The sequence below is a fragment of the Microplitis demolitor genome, chromosome 2, assembly GCF_026212275.2.
Source record: "Microplitis demolitor isolate Queensland-Clemson2020A chromosome 2, iyMicDemo2.1a, whole genome shotgun sequence".
NCBI lineage: Eukaryota > Metazoa > Arthropoda > Insecta > Hymenoptera > Braconidae > Microplitis > Microplitis demolitor.
The window spans coordinates 17,540,682-17,562,913 of NC_068546.1; the positions used below are offsets into that span (position 1 = coordinate 17,540,682).

The window sequence follows — 22,232 nt, forward strand, 5'->3', positions numbered from 1 at the left end:
TCTAGAATATCGGTTTTATAAGTTATTGTTCCAGGTTACTGAATACTAGTTGATTGTTAATTAGCTTTAGTAATTAATTAATTTATTTAGATGTCGATTTACCTTTTTGTTAAGATTAATTTCATTATTATTAGATTCAGTATTTTGTTATAAAGAAGAATCGTTCGTACGAAGCTACAGTATTTTGTTAATTGTTAAATGGAGATTTTAGATTATTTGTTGTTTAATAAAAAAATTGCAAATTCACTGATAATCTACATGAATTTGGAATGATGTAACCCGGACCACTCCCTCTCTCCATAAACCTACACACTGAGCGACACCATGGTATACCGTAACTCTGTTCTTAGTTTTCCTAGTCTCTGTTTTTGTTTTTGCTTATAAGTTCTGAGCATTTTGTTAAGTTTTAGTTTTTATTTAGTTGCGTGGTTTTGGTGATAATTCCACAGATCAAAAATTATCCAGGTTTATTTATGCGTGGTTTTGAGATAGTTCCACAGATCAAAAATTTTATCTAATCCTTAAGATTTACTGGTTTGGTGATTCCAGTGATAAAAATTACCTGGCGCCCTGATAGTCTTGAGACTGGATGCTAAGGACAGAGAACGAAGTTTGTAGCGCGGAATTAATAATTTTTTTTGTCGTTATAATATATGTATATATATATATATATATGTCTACCGGCAACGTTTACTTACGTTTTATATATATATATACATATATATATATATATATATATATATATATATATATATATATATATATATATATATATATATATATCGGAAATAAAAATATAGCTGGGTTTTCCCAGAGACTTTGGAAAGTCCCAACTACATTTTAGTTTATATTTTATTTAAGCAACAATATTTAGCAATAATATTTTACAACTTAATCGGATTGGGAAATTTTTTTAAGCTTGTTGTAAAATATTTTTATGGCGGTAGGCTTAGACTTGGAGTGGCATCTGCTTACCAAACGTAGCCACGGTCAGAGGATAGTAAAATAGTACAATATAGAACGGAGGAGTTCGTTTTGGGTCTTTCAGGTAAAGACAGTAGTTTTTTTGGAGTTCAGAGTGTAATTAGAGTTACACTTCTGTTTGAGCTTGAGTCGAGAGCGTCTTGTATCCTGCTGACCGTGTATTCGTTCTCAAGTCTAATTTTACTGTCATGTCTATTTTGTTTACTCTACGATTGAGTTGTATATTAAATTAGTGAATACTGCTGTACCGCGTGTATTATAATCCATACAATTATTTGAGTGTAGTTATTGTAATATTTAGCCTATAGTAAATATTTACTATTGTGTAACTTCGATCGTAGTTTAAATCATACTGTAATACTTGAATTATTTGTAATATTTTAATCAATTGTGAAATCTCATCGAGAGTAATTTTGTGTGTGACGATAGTTACTTTGTTATTTATCTGATATCTTGTTGACTAAATAAAAATATCTACGAACAATAATGTTAATAATGACGGTACTAAGAGTACCTCTCAACTACCTGCTGCCCATCCGACATATATATATATATATATATATATATATATATATATATATATATAGAAATATCTGGATATTTTTAATAATAAGATAGGACTTATCCAACGATAATTAACAATAATTATTTATAATAAATACTATGTATCATTCAGAAGTCAATTATTAACAACTTAATTTCACTTGCCGCGGCGACCAACAACTACCGGGGGGGGGGGTATCATGTGAAAATATATAAGGCGAAAGAAATACAAAAGTACTTACTCAAAAAAAGTAATCTCCTGATGATTAAACCCAAATGATCAAACAATCACCTGGTGAACAACAACTAATAGCTAATATTAGCGACAATTTTATTTTTTATCAAAGATTAAATAATAAGACGCAATTATGCACAATTTTGCTCAATGGACAGCATCCGCACACAATCACAACCCATATCTTTCTAATTTAATTACTCTATCCTCCACCTGTTGGTCACCTGAATGATACATAAATAATTAATTTTATGTATGAACTATTTATTCATAACATATGCATGTTTGTATTTTATCTAATAAATGAAAGATAAATAATTAATCATAAATAATTAATTTTATGTATGAACTATTTATTCACAACATATGCATGTTTGTATTTTATCTAATAAATGAAATAATATTTATTTAAAAATCATAGAATTGACGTCGGGAATATAGCCAAGGTATTGATTTTCTTCTACCCGGCGGTCAATATTTTTCCAAACATTAACTGATATCCTTAGTCGGATGACAAGTTTAATAAAAATAATATGTTAAACAAATGTTGGGGCATAATGTCACGCTGGATTATGCATCCCAACTGTTTCGAAATCATAAACAAAAACTTATACATAACAAAAATCAATTGTTTGTATTTTTAAATTATAAAATAAAATTATTTCGCACATGTGCTCTCTCCTACGCTGCGCGCATGCGCTAATACTGTGCACGGACTGCCGTCTCCATCGGCGAAATGGCGGAATGCCCGCGTAACGATTCAAATTCAAACACATAATTCAAATATTTAACTTACAACTAATTAAAATCTAAATAATTTTGAATCGCTACGTGAAAAATGTAATTTTTTTTCGTCAGTGTAGTTATAAAGTAATAAATTTAAATTAATTGGAAGCTATTTAAAAATTACTTACTGATTATTTTCTTCATCATCTTCGTAATAACTACGATAGAAACCTTCCATATTATCATTTAAAATTCCAGAATATTCAATTTCGATAGTCAGAATCGATCCAATATTTACAGTTGATGCGAGATAAATATTAAATTTATTAGTAGTTGAATTTATAAAATAACTTGATATTTTAAGATTTTTTATAGAATTCTCTTGTACATTTATTCTTTTTATATTTAAATTATTTGCATGCAATACGATACTTGAAATATTTCTTGTCACAGTCATATTAACTTGTACTTGACCCTCGAACGTGAAATTATTATCATCGAGACAGAGAGTGAGATTGATTGCATAAGTGATTGGATAAATAGTTTACGGAAGACGATAATCAGCATTAGGGTAAGTTTTGTCGAGCCACTCGAAGATTTCCGGACTATGCCTATCATACCAATCAAGCTCTTCATAAGCACGAGTCAAATCTAACTTAAGGGACTTTTCTATTTTCGACATATTTTTACTCTGTATCATAATGAAATTTTGGAAATTTAGTACTGATTCTTTTGTGGAAAACTGTGATGATATACCCCTTAAAATCTTTCCGATCCTATCAAAATCTCCATAGCTATTACAAGTAAATCATTGTTAGTAAAAATTAAAATAATTATTATTGTTATGTTGTATTGATCAAAATAATGCGACACAGTGAAAAATATTTTGTATCTGAATTAAACACGGTCTATGTTAAATTTTTTGTGTTAAATCAACACATTTTACTTGAAAATTTTGAATCGATCTACTATTCAACACTTTAAAAGTGTTACCTAGTACAAAAATCAAAATTGTCAACATTGATTAAGTGTTGCTCTACACGGAGAGAAATTTATGGTAACAATTGCAATATATTATGCGAATGATTCCCACAACGCATGTAACCGGTTTCTTTTAATGTCCATTATAGGGACGGTATCCATATATATTATGGTAACCATTACCATATATATGGTAACCATTACCATATATAAAGTAACCATTACGATAACATTATCGTAACTATTACCATATATGGTAACTATTTATTATTTATATATATTATTTATATATATTACCTTATATGGTGGCCATTACCATATGTATGGTAACAATTTCCATAATATATATTACTATAACCATATGGTAATAATTCCAATACCTTATGGGAATGACTATCATAATATATGGTAACATTAAGCATAGTATGATGGGAACGATTACCATAATATTATGGGAATAGTTACCATTATATATTGGGTTTATTCTCATATATGCACTTAGGAACCGTTACAATATGGTTATAGGATTGGTTTTTATTTGCTTATGGGAACTATTCTTATGAGTATAGTAATCATCATAATTCTTTCATATGCGATATCAGAACTGTTATCATAATGATGGGAATGGTTACCATAATAGTAGTTTATCTATCGAGTGCGATCGTCTTAGACTCGATCGTACTAGATAAATACATTAGTTTTTGTGACAGATATTTGAAATTTACTACATTCAGTGCCTATAAGTGGCAGGTTATAAATCCGCGTTTATTTATTTGGTAAGATTGTTTTCAGTATTTGTTGAAAATTAGAGAGAAGTCGATGAGTAGACGAATTAAAATGATGATCAATTTTGTCACAAGGTGGCTCGTTAAGTTAATTCGATATATTTTGGTCGTTTGCTATCGCAAATGAACATTGTGTTTGTTGGATAATGGGTTTGCTTGACAAATATGATAAGGCGCGATAATTTGGCATGTGTTAAATAAAAATACTTACTATTTGAACATAACGTCGTGATATTGAGCGACAAAATTTAGAGCTACTTCAGCTCCAAATAATCCCAAATCATAAACAGCCGCAAAAACAGTCGAACTATCTTGAAACCGAATTCCCGAATTATCAGTTATGGCACTGAGTAATAATTTATTCAACTGTGATACATTTTTAGAACATCCAAGGGCATTAATAATAACTAGTTTTTCATGTACAAACTTTTCTTTTTGATATGTATCCCACAAAAATTCCCAATCATCATGACTGCCATATTTTATTGCAGTGCAAAATATTGTATTTCGAAGATTTACGGGAACTCTGCAATTAAAACGGTTTTTTTATTTTTTTTACTATGAAAAACTTATGAAAATTCTTTATCATGAAATTATATTTACAATTTCGATTCATTTGATTTCCATGCAGCAAATAAGATTATAGAGTTATTAATGCAATTTTTTATGCCAAATTCACATGCCCAATTGACTACGTATCGTCTTAAAATTTTATTGTAATGAGTTTCGTCTTTAGATTCATTGAAATTCAATTTTTTGTAAATTGGTTCCAGTATTGTTAAAACATGAGTCTAAATTATGAATATAGTTATTAAAATCTTACAATAAACTAACTTTATATTTACCATCAAAAGTAAAAAAAATAAATAATGAATACTTGAAATAAGTTGTAAATATCATTGCCGGCGAATTTTGTATTCAAATAAGAAAGACCATTAAAAGCAGCTTTCCACGGAATATAATTGACTTCTTGAGATAAATATTGAGTTACATTTAAGGCAATAGAATATTTAATGTATCCAGCACGAGCGAGATTGAGTACATCATCAAGTAATGAAGCACGATTGATTTTATGAATCTTTTCAAACTCTTTACTTTTTAAAACTCGTGTAATACGAGACCATGACAATTTGTCATAATTAACTCGATAATACCCTATAATAAAAAAAATATGAATTTTTTAAAAATATTATGGAAGAGTATTGTGTATGTACGTCACATACGCCATAATAGTGTATACACGGAAAAAATAATATAGTAGTGGCAATTCTTTAGGACAGTACTAAGTACTTTCTGTAAAAAAAAAAAATTTCAGAAAGTACTGTATTCTATCTCGACTGTATTCGCTACTCTCTGGATAGTACCCAGTACTGTCCCAGAGAGTTTTCACTACTATATTGTTTTTTCGTGTGCACAATTTTTTTTCTGCTACGCCCTTACAAGTTTTCGATAGTATTTTATGTCAAAATATGTTCATGTATTATAGTATACTGTGTAAAAAAAAATATAGATAATTATATTCAATTCATATCTAATTATATACAATCCATATATAATAAAATATAATAATATTTAAGTGTGTATAATTACATATAGAAAATGGTTAAATGTGATTTTATAAAATAATATATAATAGTTTTATATATATATAATCATAAATAAATTACATATAATTATTAGACTGTGCCAAATGAAATCGATATTTTTTTTTCGGTCCCATACGAAAATTAGGTTGTCTCATACAAAAAAAAATCGGTCTGTCGGTTGACCCTGCGGGCCAGCCCCAAAACTTCCCGCTGTTTTCGACCTCAAAGAGCTCGAAAACATTAGTGTAGATATATTTTCGAGCTCGAAAATGCTATCACATGCAATTGTTTTTTTACGATCTTTTCAAGCTCTAACAAGTTACCTGTTATGCTGAAGTTTGAAAATTTAAGAATCGAAAATCATCAATGAAGCGGTTTTTAAAATTTAGTTCCTGATTATGTTCAGTAAAATAAGTGTATTGAGGAAGAAATCAATGTCGGGGATCAAAATCAAGATTTAAATAAATTTTGACTCATGTCAGAAACAATAAAATATGAAATATCCGATAAAAATATTAAAAACTACGTTTTATCGATTTTTTTGTTGATAATATGATTTAAACTAAAAACCAAGTTCGATGACATTATATGATCAAAAGAAACCATAAAAAAGATGAGTTGGTATGATATCAGGCACATTTTAGTACGTTATATTATGATTTATCCGAAAAAAATAACATAAAATGTTATTTTTTTAACTTTTCAATGCCGATATCTTTTGAACTAATCAATCGATTTTGATAGTTGACGTGGCAATCGGCGCGTTTTATTGACTTCTAGAGCTGATTAAAATTTGAAATCGATCGCGTCAGTCGTTTCGAAAATATTTAGAAAAAACCGTTTTTCACCATTTCTTTCTCCCGCGATAACTCTCGAACGAATTATCTGATTTTGATGTTTGAGGTGGCAATCGACGCGTTTTATTGAGTTCTAGAGCTGATCAGATTTTGAAGTCGATCGTATAAGTCGTTTTTGAGAAATCAATAAAAAACTAAAAAAAAAATTTTTTTTTTTTTCGTAACTCGCCAATATTTTCTAGTCTATTTGATCAAATAATCTGAAATTTTCAGGAAAGTTGAAGGCCAACAAGCTCTTTCGATTGCCACCCTAACCATCCAAATCGATTCATTAGTTCAAAAGTTACAAAGAGTTTACATACATACACACACACACACACACACACACACACACACACACACACACACACACACACACACACACTCGGACATCATTCTGAAAATAGTCAGAATAGCTTCCTAGGACCTCAAAACGTCGACATCTGATGAAAACTCGATTTTCGAAAATCGGGGTGAAAACAATAACTTCCCGAAATTTTTGAAAATCGTCGATTTTCTTAGCGGGAAGTTAAAAAAGGCCATCCGGAAGTAGATTTCTATATATAAACAATTTAATAATCTCCCATCAAAAATTTTCAAAGACATAAACAATGGCATTATCACCATAACCACATGAGTCAACTATGTGACTTTTAACCCTTATTAAAAGTGGAACAATTATCGTAAAACAAAAAATAAAAAAAGGAAAATATAGCTTATTATCCTATCGGCTATCAAGTTCTTTTTACATAATAAGGATAAACATACCCGTTAAAAAGTTATTTACGGAAAAAGCCGAAAAAGTAGGATTTTTCGTTATTTTTGAAATTTCAAATATCCACCATTTTTAAACGAGTTGACCGATTTTGCTCATCTTCGAACTTAACCGTGATACTCGTTCATAGAATAAGTGTGCCAAGTTTCATTAAGATTCGTTAAAAATTGTGGTCGCTATCGTCGCAACATGGAATACATATATAAACTTTTGAACTAATGGTATTTTTGGAACCTACTTGATGAAAAAAATTTTTTTTGTCCCAACTTAATTTTCTATAACTTTAACTTATTAAATATAACTGATTAAAAACTGTCCAAGGTGCCATTTTGTAAGGAATTAAATTCTCTACAAAAATACCTTTTAATCAAATGAAAAAAATTAGCCACTTTCTTACTGCAGTCACTTGAACCTAATTTTTTTTAAGAATTTCCATTTAAATTTATTATAAAATGCTTATAAAACGATGTTACTATGTATGAAACCCATTGAATTCAATTTTTCTAGGAACCTTTATGATCTCAAAAAATAATTTTCATACTTGAAGTAATAAAACTAACTATTAAGTTAACCATTAAACTATTGATATTAACGATTTTTCTAACAATACTTCTCTTTCATTTTGACGTATTTCGCATTTAATCTTTCTATTAATTTTTATCTGCAGTAGAATATTGCTCATAATTGTGATTTTGAGATTCTCATACCGTTTATCAAAAACTATTACTTTATTGATAAAAATATACATTGTTTATGATAATACGATAGCCATAAAAATTCAATTAAAGGCAAAAGTGATATTTGAGTTTGCAAAAAATTGTTTTTTAATTCTGTTACTAGTTTTTACCTGATATCCTGACGAGAAACTGATGTCGATGTAACGCTTGACCCATGAGATACTTAACAGGATTGCCTTATCAGGTCCTTACCAGAATATCCTCATTAAATCCTTATCAGGGTTGCCTTATTAGTTATTAATTTAAAAAAAATAACAAATTGCGAAAAAAAATAAAAGAATGTTAACTCGATCGGGAATGTTATCTATTGTATTGAGGGCATTAGTTAGAGGAAGTAAACATTTTTTTTATTGACGAAAAAATCCCGGTGACTGCTGGGCTCAAACCTGCGTCCTTACAATCCAAAGTCCTTGATGCTATCCACTGCGCTGACATACATATGTGATCTTGTAAGGATAGATATTATATTCACTATGATGTCAAAGAATAACTAATGAAGAAGTAAAAAATCCGTGCTGCAGTGATTGACGTGATTTTCATATAATATTCATTCGTACTTCGTTTAATTTTTAGCCTGTGAATAAAATATTTAAAGGGATCGGATAACTTTTTTCTGAATAAGGATATCCTGATGAAGTCCTGACAAGGAACTCGTCGGGTTGACCCGATGGCAAATAACTTTTTTTTAAATTAGAATATGCTGAGGAGATCCTGATAAGGAACTCGTTGGGTTGACTCAATAGCAGATAACTTTTTTTAAAATTAGAATATCCTGACGAGGTCCTGATGAGAAAATCATCGGGTTGACCCGATAGCGAATAACTTTCTTTTAAATAAGGATATCCTGATGAGGTCCAGCTAAGGAACTTGTCAGGTTTGCCCTAATAAGGCAATTCTTATATTAATCTGGCAAGGCCCTTATGGTGCTTCAGGCAAATAAGGACAAAATTCGAGTCCTGATAAGAGCTTATGATTTTTTGGGAGAACCTATTGCAAACAATCTGGAATTTGTTTACGATGGACAGCAACAACTTGTAGTAGGAATTATTTAATTAATTTATTTGTTTATTAATTAATTCATTAGCTTGTATCAGGTACAGTTGATATTTGCAATAGGTTTTTCTAACAAATCATTAGCTCTTAAAAACGAGTATCATAATTGTAAGAAAATTTTTTGCACACTCGAAAATCACTTTTGCCTTTAATTGAATTTTTATGGGTATCGTATTATCATAAACAATGTATATTTTTATCAATAAAGTAATAGTTTTTGATAAACGGTATGAGAATCTCAAAATCACAATTATGAGCAATATTCTACTGCAGATAAAAATTAATAGAAAGATTAAATGCGAAATACGTCAAAATGAAAGAAAAGTATTGTTAGAAAAATCGTTAATATCAATAGTTTAATGGTTAACTTAATAGTTAGTTTTATTACTTCAAGTATGAAAATTATTTTTTGAGATTATAAAGGTTCCTAGAAAAATTGAATTCAATGGGTTTCATACATAGTAACATCGTTTTATAAGCATTTTATAATAAATTTAAATGAAAATTCTTAAAAAAAATTAGGTTCAAGTGACTGCAGTAAGAAAGTGGCTAATTTTTTTCATTTGATTAAAAGGTACTTTTGTAGAGAATTTAATTCCTTACAAAATGGCACCTTGGACAGTTTTTAATCAGTTATATTTAATAAGTTATAGAAAATTGGGACAAAAAAAAATTTTTTCGGAAAGTTTTTGTTTACGCGAGCGTTAGCTGAAAAATGGACATATCGAGCTGAAATTTTAACATGATTTTTTTTTTTGTATGAGACAACCTAATTTTCGTATGGGACCGAAAAAAAAAATATCGATTTCATTTGGCACGGTCTAATAATTATACATAATTACTTATATTTACATTGTACTCGGCTCTCAGGGATTAGAAAGAATTTCAAGGGACTCTTTGCCTTTAAAAATGCATGTATTTTGTAGCACATTTTTAAGTTCGGGCATTCAAATTTAATACATTTCTTGTCATCAAACATATAATTACATTAGTTAGTCATTGTGTTCTTTTTAAAATGCACCCATTTTAACGCTAATTTTTGTTAAATGGCATGATGATATAAAATTATATATAAAAAAAATCATAATGTATATATAATTTTATACACTGACTTGGGCCATTTTCTGTATATAATTATATATAATCATGTTTAATTAAATATTATTCTTTCCCGGATATCAAATAAATACATTCTGAAAGGTAAAGACTCATTTTAATTTCTTTTTAATCTTTAAAAACTGTCTGAAATGTAAATATTAGCAATTATGTATAAATTATATTCGGCCATTTTTTACATATAATTGTTTATCCGGGATCTGTAACGTAATGTATAAATGATTTTATTCTTTTTTAACAATTTTGTCAATAATAGATTTTCTTTTTTTTTAAAATTCATATTCACCAGCTTGTTGAACATTAAAAATAATCCATTCGCTGTCAGAAGCATTATTGATTTTAATGGAATCTACAGTTTTATTCAACCAATACTTAGGAGTTGTAGTAGAAAAATCTGGTGCCAAATTTGATGTCCAAGTAATAGGAATCCACCAAAGTTTTTTCACAGAAAACCCATTAGGCTTTTGCAGTAAAAATCGTTCTTGTGAAAATGCAACAGTTTCTTTATCAATTTTAACATCAAGTACTGGAAATCCTGCTTGAGTAGTCCAAGAATCCATAATAGTTTTAACATCCAGTTTCATATTTAATTTGTCTGTTTGTTTTTGAAAAGCTGTAACTAAGTGATCTGGTATCGCATTTGAATAGTTCCTGTTGTTAAATAAATAATCATCAAGATTTTTATTAAATAAATTCGAATAAGCATTGAATAGTATATTGCATTGTTGGATTACTAAGATAGTCTTTATGTGACGAGGGCAATGTTTTCAGCACGAATTTTAGGGTCACATGATAAGGACTATCTGAGTATCCTACTGGACACTATATTTTATTCAACAATTGCCTGATGAACGCGATTAATAACAATCTGCTAAGCAAAGTCTGTGGCTGTTTAGCGACACGATGCACCCACGAAATTGCACGAGTGTTGAAATTTCATTATAACATTCACTTTTCGCAACAGCGGTGGGAAACGAGGAAATCTACTTTGACTTTACTCAACTTCTAAGCACCCGTCGATAAAGAGCCGTTTATGGTGCGAAACGCAGACGTCAAAAAGCGCGCAAATCAGGCCTGCGTTGAATAAAAAATGTTATATTACACACTAAGGGATAAAAGTAGAATATTTTAATCCGCGTATATAACTGCCTAGCAATTAAGTAAGTCGAAGTTGAGGGTGGCATACACTTGAGTTGAAACGCTCTACCTTTGTCCTTGGTGTGTATACTATTTTCCTCTAAATCTGCACTAAAAATTAAAATTTCTGTTTCTTTTTGCGGTAGTAATCGCGCTAGCACTAATTTTTATTATTTGTTTTTTCGTAAGAGAAATTTGAAATTTTTTCCCGCTAAACAAGGCAGGAATTTTAATTTTCAGTACAGATATAGTTCAAAAACTATATATGCTCTACAACATTGACCTCATATTTAAATAATCATTGATTGCTGCGTAAAATACTTGGGTTCCAAAAACTTTTTCGATCATACGTAAAACACTTCCCGCTTTTAAATACGATATTGTATCAAAAATACTCCTTATTTCGGATGGGCTATTGACATTATGAGACATTGGATGACTTGAAAGTAAACCATCTACGGCAAATGATGGTTCAAGTTGGTCAACAACAAACTGCGACTCTAGATCCCATTCTGTTTCAACCTAAAATAAGGTTATTAATATTTTTTTTTTAATTAATTAAAAATAATTACTTATATAAATTAGACTCATAATAAAAATTTGTTTTTAATACTTTTGCTGTAGCATGATATTGATAATATTGGGCAAATCCTTCACTGAGCCAAACATAATTCCACCATTGAGGACTAACTAAATTTCCAAACCACTGATGAGAAATTTCATGAGAAATTAGATTAGCAATGGCTTGTTTTGATACAATCGGAGAATAATTAGGATGATAAAGCATTTTAGTTTCTCGATACGTAATAAGGCCCCAGTTTTCCATCGCGCCTGCAAAATCTGGCAAAGCTATCATATCTAATTTAGGCAATTGATAAGGATGACCGAGAGATTTTTCGAAGAAATTGACAATCGGTTTCATTATGGAAGATGCATAATCGGCTTGAACAATAGCGTTCGGTCGAGCCCACACAGAATAATTCAAATCGTGGCTAGCTTGACCGAAGTCTGAGATAACGAGAGCTAGTAGATAAGTCGACATTTTCGGAGTTGTCTCAAAAATGTCTAAATATCGATCACCTCTGTTAATAGAATAACGTTGCTTATAATATACATGTTTTTGAACTTTTTTAATTGTATGTAATGATAGAAAATCATAATTTTACTCTCTAATTGTTGATTTTAATAAGGTATTACTTATAGCTTTGTAATCTGCTGACCGACTAACGCTCAATTGAAAAGTAGCTTTTAACCCGGGTTCATCGAAACAAGGAAATACTCTTCTGGCTCCAACAGGTTCTAAATGAGTAGCCACTAACCATCTAAAATAACAAAAAATTAAATTAATCAATTACGATATTAATTTAGAGGAGACCAGGGCAAGTAAGATACCATACGTTTCTTAAGTGTTATGATTAAAAAATGAAGCACTATTTTCAAGACTAAACTCTAATTCTTTTTTGTTAAGAAATACTCAAATATGGCTTGTAGCAAATAAAGAGAAAATTTATCTATTCGATCAGTGTGGCTAATTTTAAATTTACAGAAAAGGATGTTGTTTTTCGAGTGTTTGATGTCTGACTTTTCATAACTTCCTGCTAAGAAAATTGAACACTTTTTTTGCCCGACGATATTTTTGAAACGAATCAACCGATTTGAGCGTATATGGCGGCAAGCAAAAGAGCTCACTAAAACTTAGAAATGGCTAGATTTTGAACCCAATTGATCTAGTAGTTCACAAGTTAAAAAAAAAAAAAAAAAAAAAAAAAAAAAAATAGACAAAAATTATTTTTCAAGTTTTTGTTGCATAACTCGTAAGCCACTTGGCGGATTTATTTCTAAGTTTGACTAAATTTAAATCTCAACAAACTCTTCCGATTGCCGCAAAGCATGTGCAAATCGGTCGATTTGTACGAAAAATATTGTTCAAAGAAACTGATTCTGAGGTAAAATAGACTACGATTGTGAAAAACAAATTTTTTCTTAAATTTTTCTATTGGTCTCACTGTCCGGGCTGATCAACATGTGTCATTTTTTTTTAATGTTAATCAAGCATTCATAAATAAAGGAAAACATTTTTTTTTTGTCTTGAAAATAGTTTTTCATTTTTCCTTGGTCTCTACTAAATTGTAATTTACTAAATATGACAATATTAAAATGAAATTACTTTGTTTTGTTGAAATCATCTATATAAGAACTTCGATAGAAACCCCGCATTCGATTATTTAGATTTCCAATATATTCGATTGTAATATTTAATTCAGATCCTTCAACCATTTGCTCAAATGTAGTAATACTTATGAAATGATGTTTTTTATCGGGTGTTATTGCTTTGGTTTTAATATGCTTGCCATCGACATTCAAAGTAACGGCATTGTATTGAATATCATCAATATGAAGAATTATTTTATTAGTAGTATTCACAATAATAGCTAGTATTTCAACGCGACCTTCAAAAGTGAAATTTTTGGGTACAATGAATGGAGTTAACTTAATTTTGTAATGTTTGGGAACGATATTTGTAGGAAGCCGGTATTCGTTCGAGACTGTTACATTTTCTTCGTTATTTTCTCCATGATATGCTGTAATCCATGAAAGAATGCTCGCAGAATGTTTTTCGTAAAAATCGAGTTCAAACTGCAAAAGTCTTAAAGACGACTTCAGTGAATCAGTAACAGTAGATTCTAAAATTTTACTGTTATTTGTGATGAAGATTTCTAATTTCTTTACGAGACTTGGTGTTGAAAAATGTTGAGATGCGGTCGATATTATACTAACAATAGAACTGTCATCACCGAAACTGAAAAAAAAGAATTCAATTTGTTTAGTAATTTTTTCATGATACCACGATCAAAACTTTAAGCTTCAGTACTTCTACAGCTAGTCGAAACAGTTAACTTCAACCCAATGTTGCGGAGAAATATTAGCATATGCGTAAATTAATGTCCTCAATTAGAGGGTAGAACAATTACATGTGATCTGAGACATTTCTTACTTTACTGCCCTAGGTGTGTAATATACTATTTTCGTATGGATGTAGTCAGCGGACAGAAACAAACTTATTCTGTCTCTTGGGATGAACCAAATGATGTTCCTGCTCGCTAACTGAAGGCTTCAGCAATTTTAACTTTGATACTTGTCATTTGCTTAATAGCAATTTCAGACCATTCATTTTATTTGCGTAAATGAAAGTTGTGACTTGGTGATTAAGTTTCATAATAATGAGTGTGAATGATAAATAATAGTGTAAATAATGAATAATGATAGTATTTATAGTTCCTGCTTAAATTGCATCTATCGCTGTTTTTAATAGGTTATTGATTGTTTTGATGATCTCCAAAACAGCCCACGCTGATAGTTGATCACACCATTGGTATTAAATTAATTTATTTCTGACTGGCTACTGACACTAAAACTTCAAGTTCCAATACAGGTGGTCAGAAAAAATAAAGTGTGTAACAGGATAGAACACGATTTCAGACTATGAGTAATGTAATGTTAGCTTGCGCCTACGGCTTAGGCAGTCACCTTACTCTGGTCTGGAATCGTATTGTTTCATCCCTTGTCACACAATATACTATTATTAAATAACTCAAATTCGCATATTTAAAATCTAGCATTTTTTTTTTGCCGCGCTATCGGTAAAAAATTAGCCTGTTTTGACTGGCTTCAAAAATAAAAACTCGCAGTATCAATGCTCAATCCAGATAGTAGGAAAAATAAACTATTTTTTTACAGAAAATAATTCAAGAACTTATTGTATTCTACTCACTACTTCAGCATCTCTGCATAATTTTCAGTAATGAATTCTAGAATGTATTCTGCACCAGTTAGACTACACTTTGCGACGAATTGGAAAAAATAAATTCCGTCTTGTTTCCGAACACCGCTTTTTTCAAATCCTCCGAGTGTTCTTTGCAGTAATCTTTAAATAATAAGGAAAGCTTAAAAATTGTTTGCAAATATTAAATAAATTTTTTTAATTTTATCAATAATATTTACAATTTTAAGATTTCTTTATGCTGTGTACAAGCTTGTGCAGCCAAAACTGTTAAAGTATCTGTTGTAAAGTGATGTAGTATTCCAGCTAGTGCATTGTATACAGCACTTGCACCATCATCTGCGGTAGTTGAATTAAATCGTGCGGCAGTACAGTAAACTACACTTTTCAAATTTTTAGGAATTCTAAAAAAAATCGTAATAGATAAAGTCAATTAGAAAAAAAATTTTCTTTATCTCTCAAAGAAAATTTATTGTATCGGATGAGATCCGGAAGTTTCCATAACCATGGGAACAATTCCAATAATTATGATAATGATTACTATAATCATGAGAATAGTTTCCATGATTAAATAGGAGTAAATCCTACATCCACATTGGAATGGTTCTCAGATGCGTATGGGAAGAATCTCTATACATTATGGTAATCGTTATCATACTACTATAGTAACGATTACTATGATAGTATGGTAACTATTAACATAATATTATAGGATTGATTCACATAGGGGGAGGGGGGCAAAGTGGGCCCCTTAAAATTTTGAGTGCCTCGAATGATTTGGGGTCGAAATGGGTCCCCAAATGCTTAGGGGCCCATTTTGCTCCCCCCCCCTCCTTTCCCTAATATTAAGAATTTAAAAATGTTATGGTAATCATTACCATTATGTATGATAACAGTCACCATAGTAGTATAAGAATGTATACGTATTGCTATTCTGGCTATATGCTGTATACTTATCTTACTTAATGATACGCCGTATAGCCAATTCAAATATTCAGAGTTTCCTCACAGTGGATCGTCAAAATGACGATCGTATTCTTATTTTAGGCGTTTTATGAATCTTTGACATGACTATTCTGCAAACTCCGTATTTAGGCAACCGACAACCGAGCACTGTAGATGTCAACAAATCTATTGAGATCCACATAAAACCAAGTAGATCTGAATAGATCTATTAATATCTACACAGGGAGAAATTCACGGTAACAATTACAATATATTATGCAAATGATTCTCATGTCTATTTTTGTTTATGGTTCGACATCTCTTTTAAAATCGACATTTTCAAGGTTCACAGTTTTATAATATGCTTTTCAACTTTGATCTACCTAGATGCCCATAAATCAACCCAAGACTGTTATAAATGAAAATCATTTTTTTATGTTAAGAACTCAATATTTTCGATATGGAAACGAAAAGAAAAGATTTTTTTCGTTAATAGTCTAATCTGCATAGATTTAAGCAATGGCAAAGTTGAATCTACGTACATCTAAATAGAATATCGAATTCATATCCATGTAGCGATTTCTAGATTATTGTTACATTGAGAGAAAAAAGTGTATATTTTTAAGTTAAATTTCTTAATTCAAGTATTACTTTACTTAAATAGTGTCAAGAAAATATTTTCTTAGTTTTATTAAAAATGCATTGTCTGTAGTAATTTATGAGTAGATTTAAACAATTGCTATAAAGATAAGAAATATTATACTTCGATGTAGTAAATTTTTTCTTGTTTTTAGTATTATGAGTCAAGTAAACATGTTTACTCGAATTTAATTTATTTTTCTCTCAGTGTACTCGGGAATTTATTCTTTTAACTTACGTCTTTGTAGAATCTTTCATCCAATCTCTAAAATACTTTAATGATTTTTCGATACATGTTGTATGGTTGAGTTTGCAAGCCCAATAATTTAATTCTGATCTTAAAAGAATTGTTAATCGATCATCAGTAGCTTTATCTTCAAATCCCAAATGTAGATACATAGGTGATATTAATTTCAAAATAAAGTTCTAAAAATAAAATAATATTAGTAGTTTCTAGTGTCACTATTAGTGTGACAATAATTATTTTGTAATGCCTACAGCAAACAGTTCATAATCTGCCCGGCCATCGAAACGTTTGTGTAAATAATCAAGCCCAGCCAGAGCTGATTTAAAAGGTAAATATTGAGTTTCTCTTGTTATATATTTGAGTCCATCAAAAGCGATAGTATAAGGAACAAGGCCAGCTCGAGCGAGATTTAACAAATCATCAATGATAGCAGCACGATTTATCACGTGTATTTCTTCAAACGAGTCACTGTTTAATAGATTTATAATATGATACCATGACTGGTGATCATAATTTACGCGATAAACACCTGGTTAAAACAATCGATTTATCAGTAAAAAAATAAACTTGATCTACGTCGATATATTAATGAATCAACACAATCAATTACCAGATTGTTGAATGTTGAAAATAACCCACTTATCAGCATTCAACTTAATTTCGTAATTTTTCGTATTAAACCAATGTTTCGATGAAGTTGATTGAAAATCTTTTTCCGTATCTGTTGTCCACGTTACAGGAATCCACCAAGTAACGGTTTTAGACGCTGATTCAAAATTTTCTCTGAGGAGAAATCGTTCCTGCTGTAATTTAGCGAATCCATTTTCCATAGTAACTGTTACTACAGGATAACCTGCTTGGCGTGTCCAAGGATCCATTAAGGTTTTAATAGATGAAAGATATTTCTCATTAGTTAAATTAATTTTACGTTGAAATGAGTTCCAAAGATCATCCGGGGTAGCCGATTGATATTTCCTTACAGAAACGTTCACATAAAAATTTTTTTTTTACATTTTTCTATTTTATACCCTTTACGGAAAAATACTAATGAGAAACACTAATAGTTCAGCATCATTTTTAGTTTTAGTACAATTAGTGCATTTAGTATCATTCACAGAAAAAAAAATGATAGTTTCTACAACAACAACAACAACAGCTGTAGTTGATATTCCCGAGAAAAAATGTATATATATATATATATATATAATCATACATAATTATATATCCATATAGAATTATATATAACTATATATGATCATATATAATACAATATTTAAACGGAGAAAGTCATATGTAGCTCCATATATAATTGGTAATAATGATTATAAATAATACTATTCCGAGAAATTTTTTTTATATATAATCATATATAATTATATATATATATATATATATATATATATATATATATATATATATATCTATATATACATAATTGTAAACAATTATATATAATGCAATATTTAAACGGAGAGTGTTATTTGTAGCTCCATAAATAATTATATATGATTATATATAATACTGTTTCGAGAAAATTTTTTTATATATAATCATATGGGTGATTCCGTTCTAACTGTGATATTCAATGTCCTGTATTATTTGTTCTCACAGGTCATTTATTAATAATCAATTGATGAAATTTTTGTGTTAATTGGATAGTGATGAACATATTTCAAAATTATTTTTCTATTACATAACTTGCCACTCAGAGAAAACTTACAATATATTACTTGAATGTCAGTACCGTGTCATGTCCATTTCTAGAATTTACCTATAAATTGTTAATTTCTTTTGTAGCAAGAAATGATTTAAACTAATCACCTCATAAATTCTAATGTTTATGATCCAACTGAAAAAAATTGGCACACTTTCTGTTTAATGTATTAAGTTAACATTGAATTCCGGTTCAATAACTTGTCTTTAAATTTTAACGAATTTTTGAATTTGAATTTGTGTGACTCAAACGTCATGTTCCTTGAGATTTATGAAACGTCTAGTGAACTATCTCGAAAGTACGTCATCTGAGTAATATTTACAAACACTGAGTTGATGAAAAAGTGCCAAGAGTTCGTGTCATGTTAGAACTTAATTTTTAAAAAGATATTTCATAAATTGTCTTGTCGATACCGTGGTATTAATAAATTTCATTAACTATAAATTTTTTTTGAACAAAATATTAAATTTTTGTACTTAATACCAGTCTAAACTTTACAGTCAATGAATATTATCAAATACATAACCAAATAATTACAGTTGTTATCTAAAATGAAACTGTCAGTACCGTGTGAAATAATAATAAAAATAGCATATAGTTATAATAATTAGTTGTAAAATTATTTTAATCATTAATTAAAATTTTTTTAATACAGATGGCACCAATATTTCGTGTTAAAAAGCTACCTGATACAAGTGACAATTAATTTATTCAATGTTTATTAATTTAATTAATTAATTTATTTTTTAGTAAATTCTATAAATTAAATTATAGTTGTTATAAGTTATGAAGTTAATCGTTATCAATCATCATTAATGTATTAAATATTTATTAAAAAAAGAGTTCAAAAGTGTTACAACAGAATTTATAAATGAATTTAATAATTTTCTCAAATAATTTCTACCGAATTTATTTTATATCAGTACCATGGAACGCAAAATTTGAAATTGGTTTCTCGTTCTTGACACTTTCAAGTTGTAATAAAACCCTCTCAGATTTTTATTTTTACAGTAAAATAGATAAATAGTGTGCACAAAAAATTGAAAAAGTTTAACTTCAAAATCTCAAAAGTTTTATTAAAAAAAATCACAGTTAGAACGGAATCACCCATATATAATTATATATGATTATATGTAATACAATATTTAAATGGAGAATGTCATATATAGCTCCATATATAATTATATATTATACTATTCCGGGAAAATTTTCTTATATATAATCATATATAATTATATAAAATCATATATAATTATATATAATCACATATAATTATATATAATGATATATAATCACATATAATTATATATAATGATATATAATTATAAATAATCATATACAATTATACATAATCTTATACATGTATCCATATATAATTATATATAATCATTCGGGTGTTTAAAAAAAAAAAGAATTTTTTTAAGCTATTGCATAGCTTCTATTCGAATCCAGAAATTCCGTAACGAAAAAACCTCACGCTCCCCACTCCGACGGGCACGGTGGTGTGGCTTGAAGGCCGTGCATCGTCTAACGTCGTTTCAGTTCGGCAGTCTTCGACACGGCGTTGTGTGCGAGCGATTAGACGTATTGTACGACTCTACGAAACTCGCACAAATCGAGACGAGCTGCTCCGAAATCGGACGAATACATAAGCAGCTGTTTATGGGAAAGTATATAGTAGAATCACCTCGTGCACTCACTAATAATATCCAAGTCCGCGACCCCTCGGCAATTTTCGTGAGTTTTCCCATTCTAATTAACTTCTAATTAGGGTGGGAGGACGAGCCTCCAGAATTGGCACTTTCGGGGACGTCGATTAACTAGATCACGGGGTTAATCGATTTCTGATAATTAACCAACCGCGGGAAATTCAAAGACAATTTAAATTCAAAATATTTGAATTTATTTAACCTTACCCCGTTACAACATATGAATTACGTACGCTTGACATAAAATCTATATGACATTGTTACATAGTAATAAATTCATTACTGTATATCATAATGACGTAATTTTAAAATCATACATATATGTCAGTAGCAAAGTCACGGTTGTACGTAATATGGATGTCACTCTTAAATCATATCTTCACATCAGTGACAAGTCAGTATTTTACGCAATGCTGATGTAATTTCTAGGTCATAGTATTTTTATCATCTATTTATTAAAATAAAACAATCATAGAATGAATTTTCAAAAATGTATAAATGTGTAAAAATAACAACTAAATGTCGAACGTTTTTGGGGCCAAAGTAAACGATAAACTCGATAATAGATTTCAAATAATTTAGATTGAAACAGTAGCGTGAGCATAAAAATGTTAACTTTATTTTTTTAGATGATATACCAAAAATATCATTGAGGATGAAAAAGAAAATGTATCGACAGTTTGAACTCTGTTGATATTAAAATTGTAAAGTGTAGTATTGCAATTTTTCAATCGGTTGAATTCCATACAATTTTGTGAAATTATTTAATGTTTCGCAAAATTTTATATAAGATTTTTTAAATTTCACATCACAACAGAAAATTAAAAAATTTAAAGAAACTTAATAAAATTTTATATAATTTTTTATAATTATCATCGAGGCCAACAAATATTGTTTTCATATAAGTTCATGGAGTTTTTTGAAATCTTGTAAAAATCCATCACGAAAACTTATGAACTCTGTCTTGACCGGCATTTCACTCTAAATACATCAATTAAGCACAAGACTTAAACTCTCGTGATGTGGACCATTAATCAACGTTCAGGACTACCAGCCGAAAGAAGCCGTATTCGAACCCAGCAGACGTCCAGGATTTTTTCATCATTTACTGCTATCAATTCTTGTTACTAAATTTGTAATGCGTTCGCGTGATAATAATCAAATTAAAAATTCGGTATTTTATTTTTTTTTAACTTCCCGCTTAGAAAATCGATGATTTTCAAAAAATTCGGGAAGTTATTGTTTTCACCCCGTTTTGAGGTCCTAGGAAGCTATTCTGACTATTTTCTATTGAAAAGCTCATAAAAAACAATCGCTTGCAATAAGATTTTCGAGCTCTTTGAGCTCGAAAACAGCGGGAAGTTTTGGAGCTCAGCCACAGGGCCAACCGACGCTCGGATTTTTTTTTTTTTCCAAAAATATTTTTTCCGGATTGATGATTTTAACATCACCCATATCCCGAGAAAAATTTTTTATATATAATCATATAAAATTATATATGATTATATTTGGCCATTTTTCATATATGATTATATACAATGGAGTTACATATAATTATATATAATTTTATATGATGATATATAAAAATTTTTTCTCGGGTTACTACAATTTGAAGTAAAGAATTACCAACTCCAAGTTGATATAACCTCAACCACATTTGTAGTAAAGTCTGTATTATTTATGTAGCATCCTTTACTACATAT

General features: G+C 29.5%; 1 protein-coding gene across 4 annotated transcripts in view; it reads right to left on the reverse strand.

Moving 5' to 3' along the window:
• The window catches only part of LOC103575626 (aminopeptidase N), a 94,660-nt gene that overhangs the window by 68,316 nt on the left and 4,112 nt on the right, over positions 1-22,232 (reverse strand). For all 4 annotated transcript variants that reach the window (XM_053743000.1, XM_053743001.1, XM_053743003.1 and 1 more), the window contains exons 5-17: positions 17,717-18,081; positions 17,358-17,635; positions 17,098-17,285; positions 15,497-15,679; positions 15,267-15,419; positions 13,662-14,294; positions 12,661-12,816; positions 12,108-12,576; positions 11,778-12,016; positions 10,644-11,008; positions 5,132-5,409; positions 4,858-5,045; positions 4,466-4,780 (exon numbers count right to left, since the gene is read on the reverse strand). In XM_053743000.1, the coding sequence (XP_053598975.1) occupies positions 4,466-4,780; positions 4,858-5,045; positions 5,132-5,409; positions 10,644-11,008; positions 11,778-12,016; positions 12,108-12,576; positions 12,661-12,816; positions 13,662-14,294; positions 15,267-15,419; positions 15,497-15,679; positions 17,098-17,285; positions 17,358-17,635; positions 17,717-18,081 (3,810 nt within the window). The remainder of the gene's footprint in view (positions 1-4,465; positions 4,781-4,857; positions 5,046-5,131; positions 5,410-10,643; positions 11,009-11,777; positions 12,017-12,107; positions 12,577-12,660; positions 12,817-13,661; positions 14,295-15,266; positions 15,420-15,496; positions 15,680-17,097; positions 17,286-17,357; positions 17,636-17,716; positions 18,082-22,232) is intronic.